General features: G+C 50.8%; 1 protein-coding gene across 1 annotated transcript; it reads right to left on the bottom strand.

The window, feature by feature from the left end:
• Window positions 1–23117, bottom strand: GNB2 (G protein subunit beta 2). Its single transcript, XM_079952091.1, has 10 exons — window positions 22964–23117; window positions 15960–16071; window positions 15459–15497; window positions 14375–14481; window positions 13254–13317; window positions 9213–9375; window positions 4776–4842; window positions 4440–4641; window positions 2986–3202; window positions 1–1066 (listed from the first exon to the last, which is right to left on the bottom strand). Exons 2-10 carry the CDS (start codon window positions 16014–16016, stop codon window positions 960–962), a joined length of 1023 nt encoding a protein of 340 aa, XP_079808217.1. The 5' UTR covers window positions 16017–16071; window positions 22964–23117; the 3' UTR covers window positions 1–959.
• Window positions 23118–27250: the final 4133 nt, after the last annotated feature.

Below are 27250 nucleotides of genomic sequence, written 5' to 3'. Positions count from 1 at the left end.
TTGGTTTTCTGTTGTTTACAGGTTTACACACGGACCCCCCACCACCACGGCCGGGGCGGTGCAGGGGGGGGGGTCTTCCGGCGCCGCCACACTCCTCCTCTTTTTAATTTTTTTACAAAAACCAGCCACAGATTAGGAGGAAACAAGGCCACGGCTACGGCTGCGGCTGCCACGAATTCCTCGAAAGCACCACCGGAAAGGAGGAGGTTGAAAGAGGTGGGGGGGGGGTTTGGAAGTGAGGGAAATAAGAGGACACGAAAGGTTGCCACACTGCAGATTTGGGCCTGCCTAGGATCGGGGCCTCCCCTGCTTGCGAGTAAAGGGGATTAAGCATCTCTTGGGCATGAGAGAGAGAGAGAGAGAGAGAGAGAGAGGAAGAATTAGGAGTCTCTCTGCCTCTCCCCCTGCAAATTTCCTTCCGCTGCAAAAAGGCAAGTTGGTCCCCGGATGAAGGATGCTGCTGCCATGTCTGGAAACCGTTATGGGATGGCCTTGGCTCTCTTCCTCCCCCCCCCCCCTAATTTTGCTTCTTGAGAGGAGGAGGAAAAGCTTGGACCCCTTCAACCCTAAGGATAAGCCCCCAACCCTTTCTTTAAACCGAACCCAAGTTCCCTATACTCTGTAGGAGAGACAAACGCGGCCAAGACAGGGCCCCCCCCTCCAAAAAAGAAGTGTGTTAGCGCTAGAGAAATCAGCCTCTTCCTCCTCCTCCATGCCGGAAATCTGGCTCGGTCGGGACATCATTTTAAAACGAGAGCAGGGGAAAATAAAAAGGACGACAAAAAGTTGGGGGGGAGTGTTTGTGGGGTTCAAGGCCACAGGGCCCCCTTCAAGGCGGCAGGAGAGGAGGGGGAAGAGGCTGGATTATTGGGGGGGGGAAGGGGACGTCAAGGGCTTTCCCTCCTGCTTTTCTCCCTCCCCACACCGTACTCCCCCCCCCCAAGCCAGAGCAAGGGGGATCAGTTCCACACTTTTAAAAAGCTGTCCCAGGAGCCGGTGGCGATGGCCATCCCGTCGTCCGTCACGCCCAGGCAGCTGACGCGGTTGTCGTGGCCGGCGAGGACCCCTGAGGAAGAAAAGGGAGGAAGGAGGAATTGGTCGGGGGCTCCCAAAGGTCATCCAGCCCAGCCCCCCTGCAGGAACCGGCAGCTGAAGAACCCATGGCGGGGGGCCACCTATGTTTAAAAACGCTCCAATGGAGGAGAGTGTCTGCTCCGTGCAAGGGGGCGGAATCGCAATGTTGGAAGGGACCTCTGAGGGTCATCTATCCCAACCCCTGGCCCAATGCAGGGGTCGTGACTGAAGCCTCAAGAGAAGAGGGAGGTGCACACACATGCCCCCTAGCACATGCGCCTTGGGGTAAAAAGCTTGTGGGAACAGCCATTACGGCTCAAATTCCGCACGCAGGAAAACTCTGAAAACGTTTTTCGTTGGTGCTGTAGTGGAAGGTTGCTTGGCAGAATAATAATAGTAATTTATTATTTATTCCCCGCCCATCTGGCTGGGTCTCCCCAGCCACTCTGGGCGGCTTCCAACAAAATATTAAAATACAGTAATACATCAAACATTAAAAGCTTCCCTAAAGAGGGCTGCCTTCAGATGTCTTCTAAAAGTTTGGTAGTTGTTCTCTTTGACATCTGGTGGGAGGGAGTTCCACAGGACGGGCGCCACTACCGAGAAGGCCCTCTGCCTGGTTCCCTGTAACCTGGCTTCTCGCAGGGAGGGAACTGCCAGAAGGCCCTCGGAGCTGGACCTCAGTGTCTGGGCTGGACGATGGTGGTGGAGACGCTCCTTCAGGTCTACTGGGCCTTTGAGGCCGTTTAGGGCTTTCAGGGTCAGCACCAACACTTTGAATTGTGCTCGGAAACATACTGGGAGCCAATGTAGATCTCTCAGGACTGGTGTTATGTGGTCTCGGCGACCGCTCCCAGTCCCAATCTGGCTGCCGCATTCTGGATTAATTGCAGTTTTTGAGTCACCTTCAAAGGTAGCCCCACATAGAGCGCATGGCAGTAGTCCAAGCAGGAGATAACCAGAGCATGCACCACTCTGGCCAGACAGTCTGCAGACAGGGAGGGTCTCATCCTGCGTACCAGATGGAGCTGGTAGACAGCTGCCCTGGACACAGAACTGACCTGCGCCTCCATGGACAGCGGTGAGTCCAAAATGACTCCCAGGTTGCGCACCTGGTCCTTCGGGGGCACAGTGACCCCATTCAGGAGCAGGGACTCCCCCACACCTGCCCGCCTCCCATACTTCTGTCTTGTCAGGATTCAACCTCAATCGCTTCCCTTGCTTTCCAGGGATAAAGAGTGGGGGTACAGCAGCCTCTGGCCAGTTACCCATTGATCGCTCTCGCCTCCTCCATAAATTTGCCCAATCCTCTTTCAAAGCCATCCGAGTTGGTGGCCATTGCTGTGGCAGGGAGTTCCACAGCTCAACTGCGCAACGCATAAAGAAGTCCCTTCCGTTGCATGTCCCGAATTTTTACAACGCAGGTACTTCAAAGCAGCCAGTAGGGGGCGGTAGTAATAATAATTAGAATGATTTTATTATTTATACCCTAGGTTGCCCCAGCCATTCTGGGTAAAGCTGGAAAGAGAGTCTCTTTAAAAAACTGCCAGGATCAGGCCAGCGGCCCGCCTGGTCCAGCATCCTGTTCTCAGATGCCCGTTACGGGAAATCCGTGGGCAGGATCCGAGTGCAACATCAGCTCTCCTGTGGTTTCGAGAAACGCAGATTCGGGAGCGTTTACCAGCTCTGAACGTTCCAGTTTGTCGATATCCATTTTAAATTGGGGCGCCCAGAACCGGATGCAGTATTCCAAGTATGGACACTAGACTTCTGTTGATGCAGCCTTTGAATACCATTAGCCTTTTTTGCTGCTGCATCACACTTGTGATTTTTTTGGGGAGGGAAAGGAGTTTTTCCCACCCGGGATGGCAACCAGCTTCTTCCGGAAAGGGACTTTGCGGCGCTACTCACCCGCCCGGTCGCCCTTCATGGAGTCCCAGATGTTGCAGTTGAAGTCGTCGTAGCCGGCCAGGAGGAGGCGCCCGCTCCGGGAAAAGGCCACGGAGGTGATGCCGCAGATGATGTTGTCGTGAGAGTACATCATGAGCTCCTGGTCGGCCCGCAGGTCAAAGAGGCGGCAGGTGGCGTCGTCCGAGCCGGTGGTGAAGGCGTTCCCGTTGGGGAAGAACTGCAAGGGGGGGGAGGAGAGAGAGAGAGGAAGGGGGCATCAGGAAGGGGGCAGGGATGGGAGAGGCCCCCGGAGCCTCGCTTCCCACAGCCCCCATAACCTCACTTCTCACGGCCCCCAGAGCCTCGCTTCCCATGGCCCTCGGAGCCTCGCTTCCTGTGGCCCCCAGAGCCCGCTTCCCGTGGCTCCCGAACCTTGTTTCCCACGGCCCCCAGAGCCTGATTCCCACGGCCCCCAGAGCCTGATTCCCACGGCCCCCATAGCTCGCTTCCCGTGGCCCTCGGAGCCTCGCTTCCTGTGGCCCCCATAACCTCGCTTCCCATGGCTCCCGAACCTCGCTCCCCACGGCCCCCGGAGCCTGCTTCCCACGGCCCCCATAACCTCGCTCCCCACGGCCCCCGGAGCCTGCTTCCCATGGCCCCCATAACCTCGCTTCCCATGGCCCTCGGAGCCCCCCTTCCCATGGCCCTCGGAACCTCACTTCCTGTGGCCCCCAGAGCCCGCTTCCGTGGCTCCCGAACCTCGCTCCCCACGGCCCCTGGAGCCTCGCTCCCCATGGCCCCCATAACCTCGCTTCCCGTGGCCCTCGGAGCCTCGCTTCCCGTGGCCCCCATAACCTCGCTTCCCGTGGCCCCCGGAGCCTCGCTTCCCATGGCCCCCGGAGCCCCCCTTCCCATGGCCCCAGGTCCCTTGGGCACCTCCTGCCATGGACTGCACCAACATTTGGTGATTAGAGGAACATTTTTAGAAACTAATGCCCCATATTTATTTCCTCATCCCTCCCTGTTCCCTTTTCCTTGTGTGTCCTGTCATGATACTATTATTATTTTCTAGCCTGCAGGGGGCAGGAACCGCCTTCTTTTCTGGGAGCCTTTTTGGCTGGAGGGTGGGGCACAAACAACCACATTAACAGCCTTTCCCCACGTTTCTAAAGAACCTGACTGTGTAGCATAGTGGCACCTACACCTGTGGAACTCCCTGCCTATTGAGATCAGGCAGGTGCCTTCATTATGCGTGCGTAACATAATAATTAAAAATAAAATTAAATGCCCCCTTGTCCACAGACACTCATTTAAAAGGCCACAGGTTTTTTAAACAGGCTGGTTTAAGGGGAATGTTTTCGCCTGGCAACTATAGATATGTAAGGAAGTTGCCAGAGCAGCACATGAATGGGGAGCCACCACCGGAAAGGCCCCGTTCTCATTCTGCCACCCTCCGCGGCCGCCCCGGCACTCACGCAGACGGCGTTGATGTCGGACTCGTGGCCCGTGAAGGTCTGCCGGCACATGCTGTCCCGAATGTCCCACAGCTTGATGGAGGCATCGCAGGCGCCCGAGACGAAGGTCCGCATGTCGGGGGCCAGAGACAGCGACATGACGTCCCCGCTGTGGCCAGTGAAGGCGGTGGTCTGCTGGCCCGTCTCAATGTCCCACAGGGCACTTTTTTGGGGGGGAAGAGGAGGAGAAAACACAGAAATCAGAGCGCTGTGGGGATTCGCAAGGGCCCCCCAAAGGTCATCCATCCCAACCCCCCTGCAGCGCCAGTCAGGTGGCTGCCCTGGCACTCTACTCACCACGTTGTGTCTCCGGAGCTGGTGATGATCTGGTTGTCGTTGAGAAACCGGCAGCAGGAGAGGTAGCCTTGGGAAGGAAAAAACGCAGCAGTTGCGGAGAGGGAAGCCTCGAGGGCCGCACCCCTCTCTGGGCAACATTTGGAGGGCCGCACCCCAGGGCTGGGCAGAGCCAGAGGCGAATACGGGCCGAGCAACACCTGTTGTTTTCCTTCTCTAACCCCCTCTGCCCAACGCAATATTATTATTATTATTATTATTATTATTATTATTATTATTATTATTATTATTACCGTATTTTCCAGAGCATAAGACGACTGAGCAAATAATAATAATAATAATAATAATAATAATTTATTTATACCCCGCCCATCTGGCCGAGCCACTCTGGGCGGCTTCCAATCAAGTGTTAAAAACAATACAGCATTAAACATTAAAAGCTTCCCTAAACAGGGCTGCCTCCAGATGTCTTCTAAAAGTCGGATAGTTGTTTATTTCCTTGACATCTGACGGGAGGGCGTTCCACAGGGAGGGCGCCACCACCAAGAAGGCCCTCTGTAACCTCACTTCTCGCAGGGAGGGAACCGCCAGAAGGCCCTCGGAGCTGGACCTCAGTGTCCGGGCAGAACAATGGGGGTGGAGACGCTCCTTCAGGTCTACTGGGCCTTTGAGGCCGTTCAGGGCTTTCAAGGTCAGCACCGACACTTTGAATTGTGCTCGGAAACGTACTGGGAGCCAATGTAGGTCTTTCTGGACCAGTGGTATGTGGTCTCCCAGTCACCAGTCTAGCGGCTGCATTCTGGATTAATTGTAGTTTCTGGGTCACCTTCAAAGATAGCCCCACATAGAGCGCATTGCAGTAGTCCAAGCGGGAGATAACCAGAGCATGCACCACTCTGGCGAGACAGTCTGCGGGCAGGGAGGGTCTCATCCTGCGTACCAGATGGAGCTGGCAGACAGCTGCCCTGGACACAGAATTAACCTGCACCTCCATGGACAGCTGTGAGTCCAGAATGACTCCCAGGCTGCGCACCTGGTCCTTCGGGGGCACAGTTGCCCCATTCAGGACCAGGGAATCCTCCACACCTGCCCGCCTCCTGTCCCCCCAAAACAGTACTTCAGTCTTGTCAGGATTCAACCTCAATCTGTTAGCCGCCATCCATCCTCCAACTGCCTCCAGACACTCACACAGGACCTTCACCGCCTTCACTGGTTCCGATTTGAAAGAGAGATAGACGACACCCCCAACTTTTCCAGTTAAAATAGAGAGTTTGGGATATGCTCGCCGTATAAGACTACCCCTCTTCCAACACAAAACCAAATAAAATTTTTTTAAAAAAAGTCTCCAGTCCGGCTCAGAAATCCGCCCCACTTCCCAGTGGCTGGGGGGCTTCTGGGGCCCATTTTCAAGCGTATTTCTGCTTCATTTAGAGAGCTTGGTGTCCTCTGATTTAATTTGCTGTTGTTTTATCCTTTGACGGGGAGTTGCCGCAGGAGCTGCTGCTCTAGCCGGCGTATAAGACGACCCCCAACTTTTGAGAAGATTTTCCTGGCTTAAATAGCAGTCTTATACGCCAGAAAATACAGTATTTATCTACTTAGCTATTATTATTATTATTGATTTACTTGTTGCATCTTTATATATCCTGCAGTTTTTTTCTCTCCCAACGCAGAGACGGTTCTCTCCCACTTGCTAGTTTTGGGCAGGAGATACAGACGTCTAATCAGTCTAAAAAACAGCTTTTATCCATGGGCTGTTAGGCTGCTGAACGGAAAATAATATAGTGCGACTGACCATATTGGGGATGGTGTGGTTGTGCGACAAGCACACAAGAGTGTGATGAGACTGAGTGTTTGTGTGGCAGGGCGGAGAGGCCCGGTTAATTTCACTGTACAAGGTTGTCCATGTAGAAAGACAGGGCCATTATAAAGAGATTTAGTGGTTCTTAATTGACCAGCGATGCGGTAGCGTTGTATTGTATTATTTATGCAAATTTATTTCCTCTAGAGTGAAAGATTGGACTGGGACAAACCTTGTTATGCCGATCTCATATTTTGCACAATTTGTATGCGGTGTCTGTTTGATAATGTGTGGTTTGCTATGCCTAATAAAGGATTGATTGATTGGCAATAAAGGTACTATTATTATAATTATTATCTGGGCTGCAACAATAGGAGTATAGCATCTAGATCAAGGGAAGTAATCGTGCCACTGTATTCTGCTCTGGTCAGACCTCACCTGGAGTACTGTGTCCAGTTCTGGGCACCACAGTTCAAGAAGGACACGGACAAACTGGAACGTGTCCAGAGGAGGGCAACCAAAATGGTCCAAGGCCTGGAAACGATGCCTTATGAGGAACGGCTAAGGGAGCTGGGCATGTTTAGCCTGGAGAAGAGGAGGTTAAGGGGTGATATGATAGCCATGTTCAAATATATAAAAGGATGTCACATAGAGGAGGGAGAAAGGTTGTTTTCTGCTGCTCCAGAGAAGCGGACACGGAGCAATGGTTCCAAACTACAAGAAAGAAGATTCCACCTAAACATTAGGAAGAACTTCCTGACAGTAAGAGCTGTTTGACAGTGGAATTTGCTGCCAAGGAGTGTGGTGGAGTCTCCTTCTTTGGAGGTCTTTAAGCAGAGGCTTGACAACCATATGTCAGGAGTGCTCTGATGGTGTTTCCTGCTTGGCAGGGGGTTGGACCCGATGGCCCTTGTGGTCTCTTCCAACTCTTCTATGATTCTATGATTATTATTATTATTATTTGCCTTTTTTGCTGCTACATCACACTGTGGACTCACGTTAAGCTTCTGCTCTACTAAGACTTCTAGATCCTTTTCACTTGGAGCGTAGGAAGGTGCCTTATACCGACTCAGACCAGTAGTCCGTAATAATAATAATAAATAATAATAATAATAATAATAATAATTAATCCAAATAACATCCCTGCGAGATAGGCTAGGCTGGGGCAGCGACTGGGCCCCTCAAGGTCGCACACACCAGTGAGCTTCGCTCATAGCCTAGTGTTGGGGCATTTGAACCCTCGGAGACCAGAGGCCAAGGGAACCCTCCGCAACAAGGAAGCGAGTTTGAAACGTGGCGAGGGGTGACTTAGCTGGGCTCCTGAGCCCCACAGGGAAAGAATGGAGCTGGTCAAAGGAGCCACGGACTCAAAATAATAATAAATTTTCATTTATAAACCGCCCTTCCCGGTTCAGTAAACCGGGCTCAGGGCGGCTAACGACAAATTTAAAACAATAGATGCAACAAAAAAACCAGCATAAAATACAGTATAAAAATGTGAATAACAATAAATTCAGAATTTAGGGGGGAAATCCATCCAATAAAGATTAGATGATCACCAGGGCTAGCCGGCTAAATTAGTCCTATCTGAAAACCTTTGCGTTAAGGTCATTTTCAATCCCGATCCTGCCTTCTGCAGTGCTAGCTACCCCTCCAAAATTGGGGTTGAAAGGTGGGGAGGGGGTACAGGGAAAGCAAAATTAAGTACAGTGGTACCTTGGTTCTCAAACGCTGAAAACCCAGAAATAAGTGTTCCGGTTTTCAAACGTTTTTCGGAAGCCGAACATCCGATGTGGCTGTTGGCTATTGTTTCCGGAACGCCTGCACCAATCAGAAACTGCGCTTTGGTTTTCGAACGTTTCAGAAGTCAAACGGACTTCTGGAATGGGTTGAGTTTGGCTCTTTTCTTTTTGCTATTTATTATGTGTTTTTGAGGCTTTTCCGGTTAATTTGTTTTTTGTGACTGCGTGGAACCTAGTTCAGCTACTGATTGATTGTGTGACTGCGGAAATGGATAAAAGCCCCCCACCCAAACAATGGCTATCATCAGTGCAGGTAAGAAAAATAACAATTTTAATTTTTAGCATCTACAACACTGACTTATTTATTTTATAATACAGTACCTTGATTATCGCTTTCATTTTATGGCTCAACGGTCTCGTTAGATGGCAAAATTCATGGTAAATTGCTGCGGTAGTGGCCCCCGCCCTGCGGAACGCCCTCCCACCAGATGTCAAAAGAGGAAAAACAACTACCAGACTTTTAGAAGTCATCTGAAGGCAGCCCTGTTCAGGGAAGCTTTTAATGCTTAATAGATTATTGTATTTTAATATTCGGTTGGAAGCTGCCCAGAGTTGCTGGGGAAACCCAGCCAGATGGGCGGGGTATAAATAATAAATAATCATTATTATTATTATTATTATTATTACTTTAGGGGGTTGTTTTTAAAAGTCTGGAACGGATTAATCCATTTTGCATTGCTTTCTATGGGAAAGCACGCCTCGGTTTTGGAACGCTTTGGTTTTGGAACGACTTCCGGAACGGATCAAGTTTCAGAGGCAAGGTTCCAGTGTAACCAGTTTGGTTTTGCGAAGAAAGCGAGGGGGGGCAAGAGGGCGGGGTTTGGGGGAGCCCCTCACCTGTGTGCCCAGGGAGTTCCCGGCTGACCCGAACGTTCCCTTCCCGGGTCTTGAGGCTGTAGATGGAGCAGATGTTGTCCAGGCCACCACAGGCCACGTAGTTCCCGGATGGGGCGTAGGCACACGTCATCACCCACGACGACCTCAGAGGGATAGCGTGGACCTGCAGGAAGGAGGAAAAGGGGGTGCGTGAGATACAAAAAAACAGGGACCCCAACAGATCAGCAGCACCTCTTCCTCCCTACAGTGATACCTCGGGTTAAGGGACGCGGGTGGCGCTGTGGGTTAAACCACAGAGCCTAGGGCTTGCCGATCAGAAGGTCGGCGGTTCGAATCCCCGCAATGACGGGGTGAGCTCCCGTTCTTCGGTCCCTGCTCCTGCCAACCTAGCAGTTCGAAAGCACACCAGTGCAAGTAGATAAATACAGCGGTGCCTCGCAAGACGAAATTAATTCGTTCCGCAAGTTTTTTCTTCTTGCAAGTTTTTCGTCTTGCGAAGCACGGTTTCCCATAGGAATGCATTGAAAATCAATCAATGCGTTCCTATGGAGACCGTCCGGGGACAGAGGGGAAGCGCCGCGCGCCTTCCCCTCTGTCCCCGGACCTGTTTAAAGCAAGGGGCAGCGGGGAGAAGATTGCTTCTCCCCGTTGCCTGCCCCGCAATCTCCGGGGACAGAGGGGAAGCGCCACGCGCCTTCCCCTCTGTCCCCGGACCTGTTTTAAAGCAAGGGAAGGGGCAGCGGGGAGAATCGCTTCTCCCCGTTGCCGCCCCTTGGTTCAAAAGGGGTCCGCGGAGCACCTTCCCCTCTGTCCCCGGAGATTTCGGGGCTGGCAACGGGGAGAAGCGATCTTCTCCCCGTTGCCGCCCCTTGCTTCAAAAGAGGTTGGGGACAGCTATCCCCGGAGCTTGCGGGGCAAGCTTCGTTTTGCGAAGCAAGCCCATAGGGAGATGCGTCTTGCGAAGCGGCTAAGAAAACGAAAAACTCCTTCGTCTAGTGAGTTTTTCATCTTCCAAGGCGTTCGTCTTGCGGGCCACCACTGTAGGTACCGCTCCGGCGGGAAGGTAAACGGCGTTTCCGTGCGCTGCTCTGGTTTGCCAGAAGCGGCTTAGTCCTGCTGGCCACATGACCCAGAAGCTGTACGCCGGCTCCCTCGGCCAATAAAGCGAGATGAGCGCCGCAACCCCAGAGTCAGCCACGACTGGACCTAATGGTCAGGGGTCCCTTTACCTTTACCTCGGGTTAAGAACTTAATACGTTCCAGAGGTCCGTTCTTAACCTGAAACTGTTCTTAAGCTGACGCAACACTTTAGCTAATGGGGCCTCCTGCTGCTGCCACGCTGCTGGAGCACGATTTCTGTTCTCATCCTGAAGCAAAGTTCTTAACCCGAGGTACTATTTCTGGGTTAGCAGTCTGTAACCTGAAGCGTCTGTAACCTGAAGCATCTGTAACCCGAGGTACCACTGTACAGTATTTTTCCATGTATAAGACGCCCCCATGTATAAGACGCCCCCTATTTTGGGGGACTCAAATTAAAGACCTACACTGGCTCCCAGGACACTTCCGATCACAATTCAGAGAATAATTGGGTGCCCTCTTTCCACCTTGGATCAAATCTATGCTTCCAGGTGCCATAAGAAAGCGGCAGAGATAGCGCAGGACAGTGCGCACCCCAGAAATGATCTCTTTCAGGTTCTGCCTTCTGGAAGAAGGTCCAGGGTTATAAAGACCAGGACTATCGAGACCTGGGAGAGGAGACGGTGGAAGAAGATTGGAAGAAATTTAAGGACTATTTGCAAAAATTTTGTAAGCTGTATGAATGTTAAGGAGGATACTTGATCACAAGCAACTTGGCACCATTGAATTAGATAAACTGAACTATGAAGATAAGCTAAATTTAGGAAAAAATCAATTTTTAGATAATGATTAGGCTAAACTAAAAAGTTTTAAAAAGTCAAATGAATATATCTAAAATTTAAGATATAACATTAGAAAATTAGATAAGGTGGGGACAAGGTGATAAATTGCTGAATTAATTTTTATATTTTGGAGACGTAGGAGAGGGAGATGTGAGGAAGTCCAAAAAGGATAAGAAAATATGTTATGAAATGTGATGTTTTTTGTATGTTTCGTTTATTATGTTATAATTTAAAAAAAAACCTATTAATAAATATTATATTAAAAAAAATAATAATAATATAAAGACCAGGACTAGCCGTCTGAGAAACAGTTTCTACCCAAATGCGATTCTGGTTTTAAACGCAGTGTAAGGTAGTCTCTACGGGGGTATATTGTATTTTAAAATGGGGTTTCAGAGTTTTTAGGGGTTTTTGAATGTCTGATGTAGATTTTTCAATTTCATTGTTCTGTATGGGACAATGACAATAAAGATATTGTAGCGTAAAGTGTTGGTGCTGACTTTTAAAGCCCTAAACTGCCTCGGTCCAGTATACCTGAAGGAGCGTCTCCACCCCCATCCTTCTGCCCGGACACTGAGGTCCAGCGCCGAGGGCCTTCTGGCGGTTCCCTCCCTGCGAGAAGCCAAGTTACAGGGAACCAGGCAGAGGGCCTTCTCGGTGGTGGCGCCTGCCCTGTGGAACGCCCTCCCACCAGATGTCAAAGAGAAGAACAACTACCAGACTTTTAGAAGACATCTGAAGGCAGCCCTGTTCAGGGAAGCTTTTAATGTTTAATAGTTTAATGTATTTTTATATTCTGTTGAAAACCATCCAGAGTGGCTGGGAAAACCCAGCCAGATGGGTGGGGTGTAAATAATAAATTATTATTATTATAAAGAAACGCCCCCAGCTGCACTATCCGTATATAAGACGAGCCCAGATTATGAACATTATTCTACAGTGAAAGAAACCATAGTCTTATACACGGGAAAGGACAGTGATCATTATTATCAGCAATTATCAGCATTTATGACGCTTTTTTTAAAACACCGCGCTTCAAAGCAGTACAAAAAAGGATATAGCAAATAAAGGGATCGCTAAGGAAAAACAGCAGCGGCAACTTTAAAAGTCTGCAAAAAATTAAACCAGCCACATAGCGGCTAAAAGTCGTGTCGGTTTTTCTAAATGTCTGGGGACAGGCTTGCCTAAACTCGAAATGCTTTTTCGCGACACTGGAATTTGTGGGCATCCAAGGAAGTCAACTGTTGGAAGATTCGGGGCAGATAAAAGGACGTCCGCCTTAAGACTGTTAAACTGTGGAACTCCCTGCCACAGGAGGGGCCACTAACCTGGACTGGACCAATTCAAAGAGGGCTGCAGCCATGATAACCAGTTTCTGGGTGCCACACGATCTTGCTTGACAGTTTCCCATAATGGTTGGCCATTGGGAGAACAGGATGCTGGGCTGGATTGGACCCACCCTCCACCCCGCTTTGGCTTGATCCGGCAGACTCTTCTCATGGTCTTATTTACGAAACGTTTTGGTTGCTTTTTTAAAATTTTACAAAGGCAACTCGAACGACTTACGCTATACGGTGGTACCTCTGGTTGCGGATGCGATCCGTTCCAGGGTGCCATTTGCACCCCGAAAAGTCCCTAGCCAGAGCGGCACTTCTGCGCACTTGCAAAGCGCGACAGAGCACTTCTGCGCATGCGCGAACTGTGCAGAACACTCCTGTGCGTGCGACAAAACCCGGAAGTAAACACTTCTGGGTTTGCCGCGTTCCTAACCTGCACAAACGCAACATGAAGCGTTCGCAAGAAGAGTTATGACTGTATTAACAAATACACCAATGCGTTTTAAAACCGTCGGAAGAGAAAGAGAAATTTATGTTCCAAAAAGGCAGGATTTGCACGCAAACATCGTGCTCACACACAAAAAGGGGCTCCGGATAAGTAGAGTCCTGGTGGAAAAAAAAGCACCTAGAGATATGCAAAACGAAGGTGCTTGCTGCAAGCCACCACCAAAAAGGCCCTGCTCTCATACAGCCACCCTCCAGGCACTGATAAGGGCCCCGGGTGACGCTCGAAGGGTCCCCCGGGGCCAAATAACGGGGCCCACTGACCGCCACACAGGCCTTACCTTGTTTGTGGTGTAGCTGTCCCAAATGATCAGTTTGCCGTCTTGGGAGGCACTAACCAGCAGCCTGTAGAGGTGGAGAGAGGAAGAATGGAGGAGGCCTGAGACTGGGTGGAACTCAGAGCCAGATAAAGGGTTTCCGAGTCGCTCGGGGACAAGAGGAGACCCAAAGCCCTTTCCTCTTCTGCACGCCCAACACAGGGAGATGGGATCAAGCCCATTGGCGTCCATTGAGCTCAGTGTTGTCCACACGGGCCGGCAGCTGCAGCTGCCCAGGCGAGTGAGGTCTCACCCAGCCCTGCCAATAGATGCTACAGGAGATCAAACCTGGCTCCTTATGCATTACAGCGGGTGGGAATCAGGGCAGATTTGATTTAAATAAAATTGATTTAAATCCCGATAAAAATCGCTAGTCAGTAAGACTTGATTTAAATCATTTTTTTTTTACAGAAAGACTCATTCCTGCTGGTATAATCTTAATATTTACAACCAGACGGAGGTTTCATTTTTGGAATAAAAAAATACAGAGTAGTTTTTACAGTTACATCAAAAATTGCTGATTGGGTTATACCAAGAGAAATACACAGACAGATAATGATGAAATGATTGTGAGGTATAGGAAGCTAACTGTTTATATTTGGGCAACTTTTCTGCTGTAAGGAGAAAAAAAATATCATTTTCTTAGTAACAATTTAAATGATCTGTTTAACTAAAACAACAACATTATGGCATATGTATCCATGTTCTTTAACTGATGTGTTTAAGCAATTAAAAAACAAAACAAGACTGAGTTTTAGCATATGTGAAAAACAAATCCTTATTTCCCGATGAACAGCCTTTGGACTATAATGCAAATTAAATGGAAAACGACATTTAGAAAGACTTTTTCTCTCCAAAAGCATTTTATTTTAAAAATCCAATTGAAATAAAAATAAATAAACCCGATTTAATTTTTAAAAATCCAATTTAATTTTTAAAAATCCAATTTAAATATTAAAAATCCAATTTAAATTTTAAAAAAACATTGATTTTTATCCACCCTGGTTGGACTAGATGGCCTTTGGGGGTCCCGTCCAATCCCACAATTCCAAGGGGCAGCCGCTGCCACCACACTTTGCTCTCACCTGGAGTCTGTCCCCCAGTGCATGGCGTAGATCTTCGCCAGGTGACCCCGTAATGTGCGCCTCGTCCGCATCTGGATCCGGCCCACCGGATCGAGGCCAGCTGTGATCTGGGGGTGGGGAGAGAAAGAGAGGGGTGGGGGGGTGTCAAAAGATGAAAGCCCCCCCCCCGAGAGGAGGAACGCCTCTGCGCAACGCACACAACCTCCACATCTCAAAGTGGGGGGAGGAATTAATAATAATAATAATAATAATAATTTATTTATGTATTTATTTAATAAATTTTTATTTATTTGTTTGTACCCTACCCTTCCCGGTTCAGGGCATCTAACAACAAATTTAAAACACCTAATTGATGCAACAAAAAACAGCATGAAATACAGTATAAAACGGGAATAGCAATAAATTCAGAATTCGGGAGGAAATCCATCCAATAAGCATTAGATGATCCCCAGGGCTAGTTGGCTAAATGAGTCCTATTTGGGCCAGCGAGGAGACCAGGGGAGAATTAGCTGTGGGATCCCATAAAAATCTTCATAAAAAGGGAAGGAACGGGAATAAAAGATCAGGCTGAATTCAAATTGAAGGCCAGGCGGAATAACTCTGTCTTACAGGCCCTGCGGAAGGAAGTTAAATCCTGCAGGGCCCTGGTCTCCTGGGACAGAGCATTCCACCAGGTCGGAGCCACCACTGAGAAGGCCCTGGCCCTGGTGGAGCATAGTCTGACTTCCTTAGGGCCCTCTAAACTATGATTATTCATGGACCTTAAGGTCCTCTGCGGGGCAAAGCAGGAGAGGCGGTCCCGTAAATACGAGGGCCCTAAACCACAAAGGGCTTTAAAGGTCAAAACCAGCACCTTGAACCCGACCCTGTACTCCACCGGGAACCAGTGGAACGGGTAAAGCACTGGGTGAATATGCTCCCAAGGCAGGGACCCCGTGAGGAGCCTCGCTGCAGCATTCTGCACCCGCTGGAGTTTCTGGGACAGCTTCAAGGGCAGCCCCGCGTAGAGCGAATTACAGTAGTCAAGCCTGGAGGTGCCCGTCACATGGGGCAAAATATATTCGAAGGGTTACTTTCGCCTCACCTGGGTCAGCGTGGAGTCCCCACATGCTTTCCTGGCGTCCTGCGGGAAGGGAAAGGGAGAAGAGAGCAGGGGTGAGTGCAAATAATAATAATAATAATAATAATAATAATAATAATAATTTATACCCCGCCCATCTGGCTGAGTTTCCCCAGCCTCTCTGGGCGGTTCCCAATCATTAAAAACAATAAAGTGTTAAATGTTAAAAACTTCCCTGAACAGGGCTGCCTTCAGATGTCTTTTAAAGATAGGATAGCTACTTATTTTCTTCACATCTGGTGGCAGGGTGTTCCACAGGGCGGGCGCCACCACCGAGAAGGCCCTCTGTCTGGTTCCCTGTAACCTCACTTCTCGCAATGAGGGAACCGCCAGAAGGCCCTCGGCGCTGGACCTCAGTGTCTCAACCCGCAAAGTCTCCAACCCCAGAAAAAATTAGAAATGTTGAGCCCGGCACCTCAATGAGGGCTAGAAACTTGGCTGGCGCTGCCAACTGCAGCTACTCACCCTGATCTGGTTGCGCAGCTGTTCCGCCTCCTGCCTCAACTGCTCCAGTTCGCTCATGGTGGAGTTGGGCGCAGGGGGCCTGGCCAGCAGCCCCTCTCAGCCGGCCGCAAGCCTGTTTGTTGGGGGGGGGGCAGAAGAAGAGGTGGTTGCATTAATTTGTTGGTTGCCATGCAAGCGCAGGGGGTTGAGATGGATGAGCTCTAGGGTTCCCCTCCCGGCTCTGACTTCTTAAGTCCTGGGTTGCCTTCTCCTCCCAGGAGGCCGAAGCGAAGGGTCAGACCAGGCGTCTCGGCTCATGGGGGCAAAACTAAGAACCCCCACCCCCGTCCCCGGGGGAAACTGTGACTCCCCCCCTCCAGGTGACCGTTGGGGTTACCAAAGCCCGACGGAGAACGCTTTCTGCTTGCAAAACTGCTTTGTACGGTCTTCCCTGCGTGAGCAATAGCTGTACCCATTTTACAGATGGAGGCAGGGAAAGTAGAGAGTCAAAATCGTCAACACTTTGAAAATGAAAGAGTTTTGGGAACTGATCTATAATGAATTAAAAAAGATGTTGAAATATACTTTTCCAAAAAAGCCTGAAGAATTATTGTTGGTTTGATGGGAGAGGATATTAAGAAGACAGACCAAAGATTATATTTGTATGCGACGACATCAGCTAGAGTTTTGATAGCCCAAAAGTGGAATACACAGGAGATGCCGACTGTAAAGGAGTGGCAGAAATGGCAAAACCGACACACAGAATTCGCAGTCAGGAGGAGACGAAGTACCAAAAAGAACAGAGTAAATTTATGGTTTATCTAAGTGAGAACTGTAGAAATCTGAAGACGTTAGCAGGACTGAAATAAATCTTATGTCATGGTGTAATATTTACTTTTTCAGCAGGGGGCCGGTCCACTGTCCCTCAGACCTTGTGGGGGGCCGGACTATATTTTGGGGGGAAATGAACGAATTCCTATGCCCCACAAATAACCCAGAGATGTATTTTAAGTAAAAGGGCACATTCTACTCATGTGAAAACACGCTGATTCCCGGACCAGATTGCAAAGGTGTTTGGGCTGGATCCGGCCCCCAGGCCTTAGTTTGCCTGCCTGTGCCCTATACAGCTTCATGGGGGTGGCAAAGGTCTTCGAAAATATCGCCGCGATGCACCCAAACGATCCTGCGCTTAGCGAGAGAGGGCCTCCCTGCAGGTAAGCCTGTCACGAGCAGGTGCGCTCTGTACAGTTTTTAGGAGCCTTTGGAACTGCCTGCCACTGCAGGGCAACTAGCCAAGAAGGCTGGGGCTCTGCCTCTGTGGCTGGAGGCAGTAAAATGTTCCTGGGTTCCAGTTGGGGTTGGGCTAGATGACCACGAGGGCCCTAATAATAATAATAATAATAATAATAATTTTTAATTTATACCCCGTCCATCTGGCTGGGTTTCCCCAGCCATTGCAGAATTAGACAAACTGGCAGGAAGGATTCGAAACCTGCAGGACCAGAGATTCTTAAGAGGTCTGGAGTAAATATCTGAATTATCTTGAAAAGCAATTGTAATAAACAGATTACGCTGCAAGGAGTTCTGTAAGGAGGATTACGCGAAACATCAAAAGGAAGATCACGAAGAGAATATTAGTTAAGGATAACTAAAAGTAATAAGAGAAATTAAGAAATGCAGATTAAATGATAAAAGAATGGAATATTGGTAGTTGAATACTGTCTAAGATAAAAATGTATGTTAAATTGCTGCTGGAAATGATATTATTTTAAAAAAATTAATAAAAATGTATATTAAAAAGAAGAACCCATTGCAAGGGGGCCTGCTAACATCCCCCCACTCTTGCCCTCTGCCCAATATTTGCTTTGGAGAATAGAAAGCCCCCCCCAAAAAATTAATGCAAGGTGGGGGGCAAAGCAGAGGTGGCTCTGCTCCTCCTGGAAAGCAGACCGCCCCCTGAAAAAAATTAACCAAAAATGGTGCGCAGGGAACCCCCCCCCCCAGGGAAAGCCAAATAAAAGAGAGAGGGTCCCGTGTCGTCGCCATGGCAACCAGACCCCCACCGCCACCTCTTCCGCACAAAACATAAGAGCAGCATCTTTAAACTCCAGCTGGCGGTTGCCGTGGCGATGGGATGTGCGGGAGGGGGGGGGGAAGCCCAGAGACCGTGATGGATTTGTGGGGCGGAGATGGAAGGAGCCGCCAGCCAAAAAAATAAATGGGGGGCTGGGAAAACGGGTGTGCTGGCTCAGAGGTGCCCCCAGGGTGTGGCACAGAGATGTGGGGCGATGATGCTTTTCCACACCAGAGCAGATATCCGAGGCTTATACGCCTTAATCTCCAATCCCATTTGCTTCGTTAGAGAAAGTGCATTAGGCAAAATAAACAAACAGCCCAGCCGAGCCAAATCTCCCGGCAAGTGTAAACGAGATTACAGAGGGGATTACGGAGGGAGGGTGAGTTCGACGCAGCCTGGAAAACTATGTTTCCCCCCCTACACATGGTGGTGCGTTATTGGGCAGCGGCGTTTCGTGGGTTAAAGGCAGAGGGGAAGCAGGACTCCTGGGTTCCTCGGATCAGGAGGAAGGGACTTGGGAACATCCCGGGCGCTGAGCCAAGCCACGGTGCCCTCCTGGGCGCGATCAAAAGCCCTCTCTCGGCGCTTTGCAGCACAAAGCCAGGCGCCCGGTCGGGGTCCGGCGAGAACGCCTGATTTTCGGACCCCCTGTTGAGGGTGGATCAGGAGAAGGCGGATACGCAGAGCTCTGATCTCCCCGGCAGAACCTTGTAAGGAGCGATGCTCAGCAAGAACAACACATCGCTTCCAACCTGTTTGATTTTTCTATTAAAAAAACCGGGCGCCGCTCCAGACTACAACTCCCACCAGCCCTGACTGCATGAGGCCAACGGCCCCTCGAGCCCACAGCGGATGACCAGATACTCGCAATGGGAAATCCCACCCCCCAGGAGGATCCGAGTGCGAGAGCTTTCGCCGGGGAGTTGCAGGTAGACTGCCCCAGGGCGTGGAGGTTCTGCTTATTGCAACAGACTCTCCAAAGGCCCACCTAGTCTGCCAGCATCCTGCTATCGGAGCGGCCAGGCAAACGCCCCAAAGGGAGGCCCGTAAACAGGACTCGAACACAAGACCAGTTTTCAGAAGCCTTACTGCCTCCAAATGCAAAGGCAGAGAGCAGCTGTCCTGGCTAGAAGCTGTCAACAGCCCTCTCCTCAAATGTGAATTTCTCCAATCCTGCAGCAGGGAGTTCCACAGATACGCCAGGTGACAACAACTTCTTGGCTTGGAAACCAAAACAACGCCTTATCCATGAGTTAAAGGTAAAGGGACCTCTGACCATTAGGTCCAGTCGTGGCCGACTCTGGGGTTGCGGCGCTCATCTCGCTTTACTGGCCGCGGGAGCCGGCATACAGCTTCTGGGTCATGTGGCCAGCAGGACTAAGCCGCTTCTGGCGAACCAGAGCAGCGCACGGAAACGCCGTTCACCTTCCCGCCGGAGCGGTACCTATTTATCTACTTGCACTGGTGTGCTTTCGAACTGCTAGGTTGGCAGGAGCAGGGACCGAGCATCGGGACCTCACCCCATTGCGGGGATTCGAGCCGACGACCTTCTGATCAGCAAGTCCTAGGCTCTGTGGTTTAACCCACAGCGCCACCCGCATCCCCTTTATCCGTGAGTTAGGCATTCCCAATTGTGAGGCGGCATTGCCCTTCCTTATCGCCCATTATGATTTATTTAATTCCCGCCTTCTTAAGGTCCCCAGGTCGGGTTACAGCGTTAAAGCGCTACATCGGAAACAGTTCGCCAGAGTATCACAGCTCAGGGGCCACCACTGAGAAGGCCCTGTCCTCTCTCCCTAATTTCTGAAGGGGGGGAAAAGGAACTACCAAGAGGACCCCCTCCGCTGATCTCAGCACCCAAGAGGGTCTGTAGGGAAGGAGGCAGCCTCCGATAGGGCTTTGCTCGAACCCCCTGGGATCAGGCCCAGAAACAAACTGGCAGCTGTTTTAGAACTGGGGGCGTTACACGAGATCTTAAAAGGGAAACCCAGCCAGGAATCCGGCTGCCGCATTTTGGACCAGCCGACGTTTCGGAGTCTGTCTTCAAGGGTGGCCCCATGTTGAGCGCTTTGCGGTAGTCCAGCCTGGAAGTTATCAGCGCATGCGGTACACCGGCCAGCCAAAAGAGCATCGCCAAAGGGCATTGAATCCCCGTTCAGCGACCTCGAAAAGGGGTATTTGCTTCACTCCGCACACACAATCAGGCCGATCCGGGATATACAGATACGGGGTTGGACTAGATGACCCTCGCGGGTCCCTTTACAGCTCTACGGTTCTCAGCTTCGCTCACAAGCGAAGAGGGCAAGCCGGCCAATTCAGTGGTCTCCACTAAGTGCCCTTTGTTATTTGAGATCGGCACTTAATTTGCACGAATTCCAGACGCCAGAAAAAGCAGCAAGGACAGAGGACTGCCAGTCCGCAGAGGGGCGGAAATCTGCAAACCTGGCCTCCAGGACCCTCTGCCAACCTTTAAAAGCTTTCCTCTGGGTCTTGAGGTCTAGGAACTTGCAAAGGAAAATAAAAGGGGGTCTCTTCTTGGTCTTCCAAGAACTGCAATTTTCAGGACAAGTTTACATGGACCCTCCAGCCCAAAGTGCGTCTCTTGGGGACATCAATATCGATACCGGTTATATATAGTTTTTCCCGACGCCCTTGGGTGTCCCACTCTGATACACCCACGTGAAGGGCGTCCAAGGGAAAAGGCGCCTGGGAAAAGCACCCCGCAGTTTCCTCGCCCCAAAAGGCACGTCGAACTCATCAGCTGAGCAAGCTAAACCTTTCCTGGGTGTCCCCAGCAGGACTCCTGGGTTCCACCCTCAACTCGGAGAGCGAGGGGTATTGGGAGAGGTGAGGGGGCTGGGAACCACGACGCCCGAGTTCCACGTAAAATGCAAAGCATAATAATATCTGGGGGGGGGGGAAGGAGAAGCAGTGCAGAATTGTAGGGTTGGGGACCCCCAGAGGTCATCCATCCCAACCCGCTGCTGTGATCACAGCTGAGGATTCCCTGGCAGGTCTCTGTTTCACAACCTCCAATGAAGGACAGTCCACCGCCTTGCAAAGTTCGAAATTAAGAGGGGGGTGTGTGTCTTAATTTTCTACAAAGCCTCAAGTGGGGGTTTTATGGAGGGGGGGGGGTTGGGGTCCAGGCATCCCGCCGTCTCCTGACACTTATTCCCACCCCTCTCTCTTGCAACACCATCCCCTGCCGCCACCAAAACAGCAGTGCGACATCAGACTCTACTTTCCCTTCTTCAGATCTGTAAAATGGGCACAGCGAGAAACCACACGTTTTTTTTGTTTTGCTAGCGGGAGGTATTAAAATGTAAACACAGCAAAATATAAATACTAATGGAGGGGATAACATGGGTGTTGGCTGTCCCAGATCAGACCTCAGCCAGCACCCAAAGGGCCCCCCACCCTTAATTTTTATTTATTGATATCCCGCCTTTCCCTCAAGGCGGCACGTAGCCCCCTCCTCATTTAACCCCCACAACAACCCTGGAAGGTAAGCTGGACTGAGAGAGGCTGTAACTCCAAGGTCAGAGAGGGAGCTCAGAAGCCGAGTGGGAAGATTCGAACTCTGGTCTCTCCGTTCCTAGTCCCGACACTCTAACCACTAGGCCCCACTGTTTCTGTGGGGAAGAGGTGAGGCCGCCCGCCAACTCCAGGCGTCCAAACAGCCCCACTGTCAAGGGAAGAGGGCGGGCCTTGCTGGGCCTATTTAGCGGTAATTAAAGGTCCCCAGATAAGTTCATTAAGCGGAGAGGGCCTTGGGGAAGCCGCCAGCTGCACCGAGAGGAGCTCTCAGGCGAGGGACCCAGGAGTCCGAGGGACCCAGGAGTCCTGTCTCCGCCTGGCAGCAAGCCTGCCCCATACCCAACAGAAACCCAGTTCCTCTTCCGAAGAACCCAGGCGTCCGGGGCCCCACCAAATATCCGGCTCAGATCCTTTTAAGGAGCACACACACAAACACACCTGCTATATCCAAAGAACCCAGGTGTCCTGGCCCCCATCTCCCCATGGATTCTCTCTCTCTCTCTAGGCCCCACATCTTTCCAGGGAACCCAGGCGTCCTGCGCCCCCCCAAAAAAATTTCCCCTCCGCTTTTCACTCTGGGTAGGCCCCACATCCTTTGTGGAGAACCCAGGAGTCCGGCGGGGGACACATCTCTGCTGGCTACCCTATAGATTTTTTTTTGGGGGGGAGAAGAATAGAGAGAACAGACCCCCCAAAAAAAGTGTGGTCTACACAGCAAGGTGGATCCTGTCTCTTGCTGGGGAAATGCATTAATCCCAGACTTCCTCCATTTGGAAGACCCTGTTGCAAAGTGGGGGGGGGGGGCAGAGAAAGAGGCCTAAAAATGGGGCGATGTGGGGGGGGGCTGTTTGACTAGGAAAGCTCCTTGGGCGATGGGGACGTCTTTTAAAGGGCACATTTTTGGCAGGGGGGGGCAGAAAAGTGGGGGGGGAGGAAAAAAAACCACCAGGGGGGGGGCTACTGCTGCAGAGGGGGGGGGGAGGTTGCTATGGGGCGTGGGAAAAAAGGGCAGGAGGTTGCCAGGATGGGATTCCTGGGGGGGGGGCGGTTGCTAAGGAAGGGGGGGGAGAAAAAAAGGATCTTGGAGAGGGGGGAGAGACATGGGGGGGGGGCAAAGAGCTTGCAATAAACCAAGAGGGGGAGTGAAGGGCTTGGGGGGGGGCTGCTCTTTGCAAAGGAGTGGGCGTTGCTATGGGGCAGCTGGGGAGGGGGGGTTGCATGTGCAATGGAGGGGGGCCGTTGCTATGGGGCAAGGAGCCTTCAAGGGGGGGGGGAGAGATTAAAAAACCATCAGGCAGGAATTGCTAGGGGGGGAGAGGGAGGGAGGCTGGCTATGGGGCGGAAGAAAAAGGAAAAAAAACCCCTTTCCACCCACCCCCGCCCCCCTTTCCACCCTGGCCCCACATACCTGCTGCTCCTGCAGCCCCACCGCCGCCTTGCTGGGGGGGGGCAAGGGGGGAGGAGGAGGGGTGGGGGTAGGGACTCGTTTCCGCTGCTGCTGCTGCTGCTGCTCCTCCCGCGGCGGAAGGATCGCGCTGTGGCGGCGCCTGTTTTCGCCTCTTGCGAGGCAGGCGCAGCGGCGGCTTCAGCTTCAGCGGAGGAGGCTTCGGCCGGGACTCGTTCCCCGAGCGCGCGGAGCGATCCCGCCCCACCCAGCCCCGGTGATGCGGCCGCCGCGCCCAGAGCCGGACGCGAGCGAGGGAGATACCAAGTGGCGCCCACTCGCGGAGGGGGGGGGGCGCTGGGATGGGAAAATGAAGAGCGGGGGCAGGGGGGACCCAACCGAAGTGCGGTTCAGAAGAATAAGAGACGAAATAAGAAGGGGAGTGAATATGGACCCTTCCTTTCTATGAAAGTTTCTTTTTTAAAAAAGAGTAGGACGTACCAAGTGGGGTCGCCTGGGAGAGGCCAGTGTTGGGAGAGGGGGGTATCCGGGAAAGACCAAGTGACTTTTTCTGGGGGGGAGGCAAAAACTCCACCCTGGTTTTTTTGCTTTGTTTTTTTAAGCAAAGGGGGATTTCTTGTTTAAGGACATTTTTTTTTCTTCTGGTGGGGAGGGTATGTTCCCTCCCAGCCCAGGGGGGGGGGGAGATGAGTGGGGATTGGGTTATACCAAGTTTTTGGAAGGTGCTCCCCCCTCCATGCCTTTAACAAAATTTATTATTAATTGCAGAGAGGAAATGCTAATTTCAGTCTTAGCCATCAACTTCGGTCAAGGGGGGGGGGAGGAGGAGGGAGTTTGGTGGCAGGGGTGAGTCATTTCTTTAGGGAAGCAGCACCACCCAAAATGGGAGGCGGAGATGGTACAGTCCAGAACCACACACACTCAGTAACCTTTGCACAATTGTGTTGCACAAGCGCCCAAGCTCTCTCCCCCCACTCCTTCCTCCTGCTCTAAATAACTCTGGTCACTGCCAGCGCCTTCCCCTTGCACAAAAAAGCAGACAAGCAGACATTTTTTTCCCTTTAACCTCCTTGCTCCCCAAAAAAGAACCCAGGAGTCCGGGAATCTGCGGGCTCTGAGCCTTTAAAAGCAGCAATCAACAGGTGCAGCTTGAATTCTGGCCCCATCTGTTGAATTTCTGCCTGCCAGGGTGGTGTTGAGAGGCTCAAGAGCCCTGCTTTTGCCACTAGACATCATCATCATCATCATTATTATTATTATTATTATTATTATTATTATTATCCTCCTAGACTCAGAGGAGCCAGGAATCCTGACCAACTGATAAGAGGCAGAAACTTGAATTTTTCCTCTGCCTGAGGAAGGAAAAACATCATCGAGGGGGTGAAAAAAGAGGAAATTCGTGTGGGTGGGAGAGAGAGAGAGAGAGAGGAAATCCCCTTCCATCTCTTAAAGCCTGGTTTGGAAAGGCTGAAAAGCACTGTGGGAGGTGAAGAGAAACCAGACCTTTTGAGGGGCTGGTTTGGAGCCCCAAAGCACCTACACGGCAGGCAGAAAATCAACAGGAAGGGGCTTCCAGTCCAGGATAAAACGGACACCTGTCGATTGCCTGTCTGTTCTCCAGCTCTTAAGAGAGTCTCTTGTGCCCTCAAATGTCGAAATCCACAGCCGCATTGGAAAGGATGCACCTGCCAGATTTCTGCCTGTTGTTCAGCTCCTGAAAACTCCAGGACCCCTGTCAGGAAAACAAAATAATAGCATTTTTTTAAAAAGGAGAAAAACAACAACAATTGAAGCCCTGGGGAAGGGAGGACTGAAGGGCAAAGTGGGACTTGCAGAAGAAGACCCCTGAATTTTCAGGCAAATTTGGGGTTAAAAAGTACCCTGCTTTTTATTATGGGAGAGAGAATGTTTCAAAAGTTAGGGTTGCCAATAAAAGCATTCAAATCATACGAGTTGGAAGGGGCCATCAAGTCCTTCCCCCCCCCCACAACACAAGAATCTCAACACATGGCCCCCCATCAAATTCGAAACCACACCAGACTCTGCTTAGATTTTCGAATGGGCTAGCAGTTTTATTGCTGCCCCACTGGGAGCTGTTCGACAGGGGAGCGCAGTGGCATAGCGTCGTTTGCTGGTGTCCGGGGTGGTGAACAGCAGCCATGCAGTGGAAACCCCGCTAGCCAACACAGCCCTTGGCGGGCACACACACCCCACCACGCTGCCCGGGTGGCAATTGGCCCAGGGGCCCAGCGGCAAGGGCAGGCCAGGCTCTGGGGCACAGAGATCCCCAGTGGCAGGCAGGGCAGGGACCCCTCTGTGCTCGCGCCCCCGCAAAATCATGCACCCAGGTCTACAGCCCCACTAGCCCTCCCCACACTATGCCCGCCCCCCTCTCAATTCCCAATTCAAGAAAATATCTGAAAGAGGAGATGTTGTATGGGTGATTTAAACTACCACCCCACAGACTATGCATTTCGGTCATGACAAAGGGGGACATAGATCGCCAGGAACTAACCTCAGCTGCAGGAAAAACATGTTCCCCTCTTTATTTTCGACTCTTGGGCGCAGGAATTTAACCTTAATTATGAACCCCAAGCCGGAATTAAGATTGCCGGAAGAAATATCAACAACCTCCGATATGCAGATGACACAACCTTGATGGCAGAAAGTGAGGAGGAATTAAAGAACCTTTTAATGAGGGTGAAAGAGGAGAGCGCAAAATATGGTCTGAAGCTCAACATCAAAAAAACAAAGATCATGGCCACTGGGCCCATCACCTCCTGGCAAATAGGAGGGGAAGAAATGGAGGCAGTGAGATGTTTTACTTTCCTGGGCTCCATGATCACTGCAGATGGTGACAGCAGTCACAAAATTAAAAGACGCCTAGGCGCTCCTTGGGAGAAAAGCAATGACAAACCTAGACAGCATCTTAAAACGCAGAGACATCACCTTGCCAACAAAGGTCCGTATAGTTAAAGCCATGGTTTTCCCAGTAGTGATGTATGGAAGTGAAAGCTGGACCATAAAGAAGGCTGATCGCTGAAAAATTGATGCTTTTGAATTATGGTGCTGGAGGAGACTCTTGAGAGTCCCATGGACTGCAAGAAGATCAGACCTCTCCATTCTGAAGGAAATCAGCCCTGAGTGTTCACTGGAAGCACAGATCCTGAAGCTGAGGCTCCAAGACTTTAGCCACCTCATGAGAAGAGAAGACTCCCTGGAAAAGACCCTGATGTTGGGAAAGATGGGGGGCACAAGGAGAAGGGGACGATGGAGGACGAGATGGTGGGACAGTGTTCTGGAAGCTGCCAGCATGAGTTTGACCAAACTGCGGGAGGCAGTGGAAGACAGGAGTGCCTGGCGTGCTCTGGTCCAGGGGGGCACGAAGAGGCGGACATGACTAAAGGACTCAACAACAACAATTTACAATTTTTGTTTAACCCGCAAGAAAGAAGGGCTTTTTTGCTGGCTAGGTTCAATTCTAATCCTTCTAACCTCCTTTGGGATAGGTTTGTGGGTATGGCAGAAGGAGACAGGATCTGCCCATGCGATGCCCACCTGGTGGAAACTCCAGCTCACATGGCCCTTAAATGTAAAATGCATGATGATCTCCGCCAACAATTCTTAGACCATCTATGTATCCCAACATGGAAACCAGAGACAGAGGTTATATGCTTCTTATTACAGGGGAGAGACCAGGAGCTCACCAAGACAGTAGCTAAGTTCCTCTATTTGATTTTTTGTCGCCGAAGTACGCTACAGGATCCTGCCCTTGCTGGAGACCCACAGAGATGAAATAGATTGCTCACCTCTTCTTCCCTTTGGCAAATGACTGTACGGTTGAAATGGCGATGAGATCACACTGGCCTATTTATTATGAATGTTTGTATGTGATACCAATAAAGGTTTGATGATGATAAATGCCCTAAATGGCTGTGTCCGAGAAGAACTGTTTGTGGAACTGACCCGAGGGGCAGCAACCGTGGACTCCATTTTGATGCAACATGTCAGTGTTGTCGACTCCACTGGGAGCAGTGAACATCATGCTGTTAGATTGCACATCCGTGCAAATGTCCGATTTCTAAGAAAATCCAGCACGTCGCACTGGGTTTCAAAAGAAGAAACTTCCCCCCGAATGAGGAGGTTGGTAAAAAGGAAGTTGAAAGTCAAGACGGGTCAGATCACTCCAAAATGTTTGGGACTTCTTTAAGGACACTATACAGTATTAGAAACTCAACTGGTGTTTGGGCTGCAGGTCTGGGAAGTGTGGTTAATGAGCAGAGTCAAAGA

Source organism: Podarcis cretensis (assembly GCF_951804945.1).
Source record: "Podarcis cretensis genome assembly, chromosome: 13".
Classification (NCBI taxonomy): Eukaryota; Metazoa; Chordata; class Lepidosauria; order Squamata; family Lacertidae; genus Podarcis; species Podarcis cretensis.
Note: the sequence above shows the minus strand (reverse complement) of the source record. Positions and strands in the feature narration are given on the sequence as shown.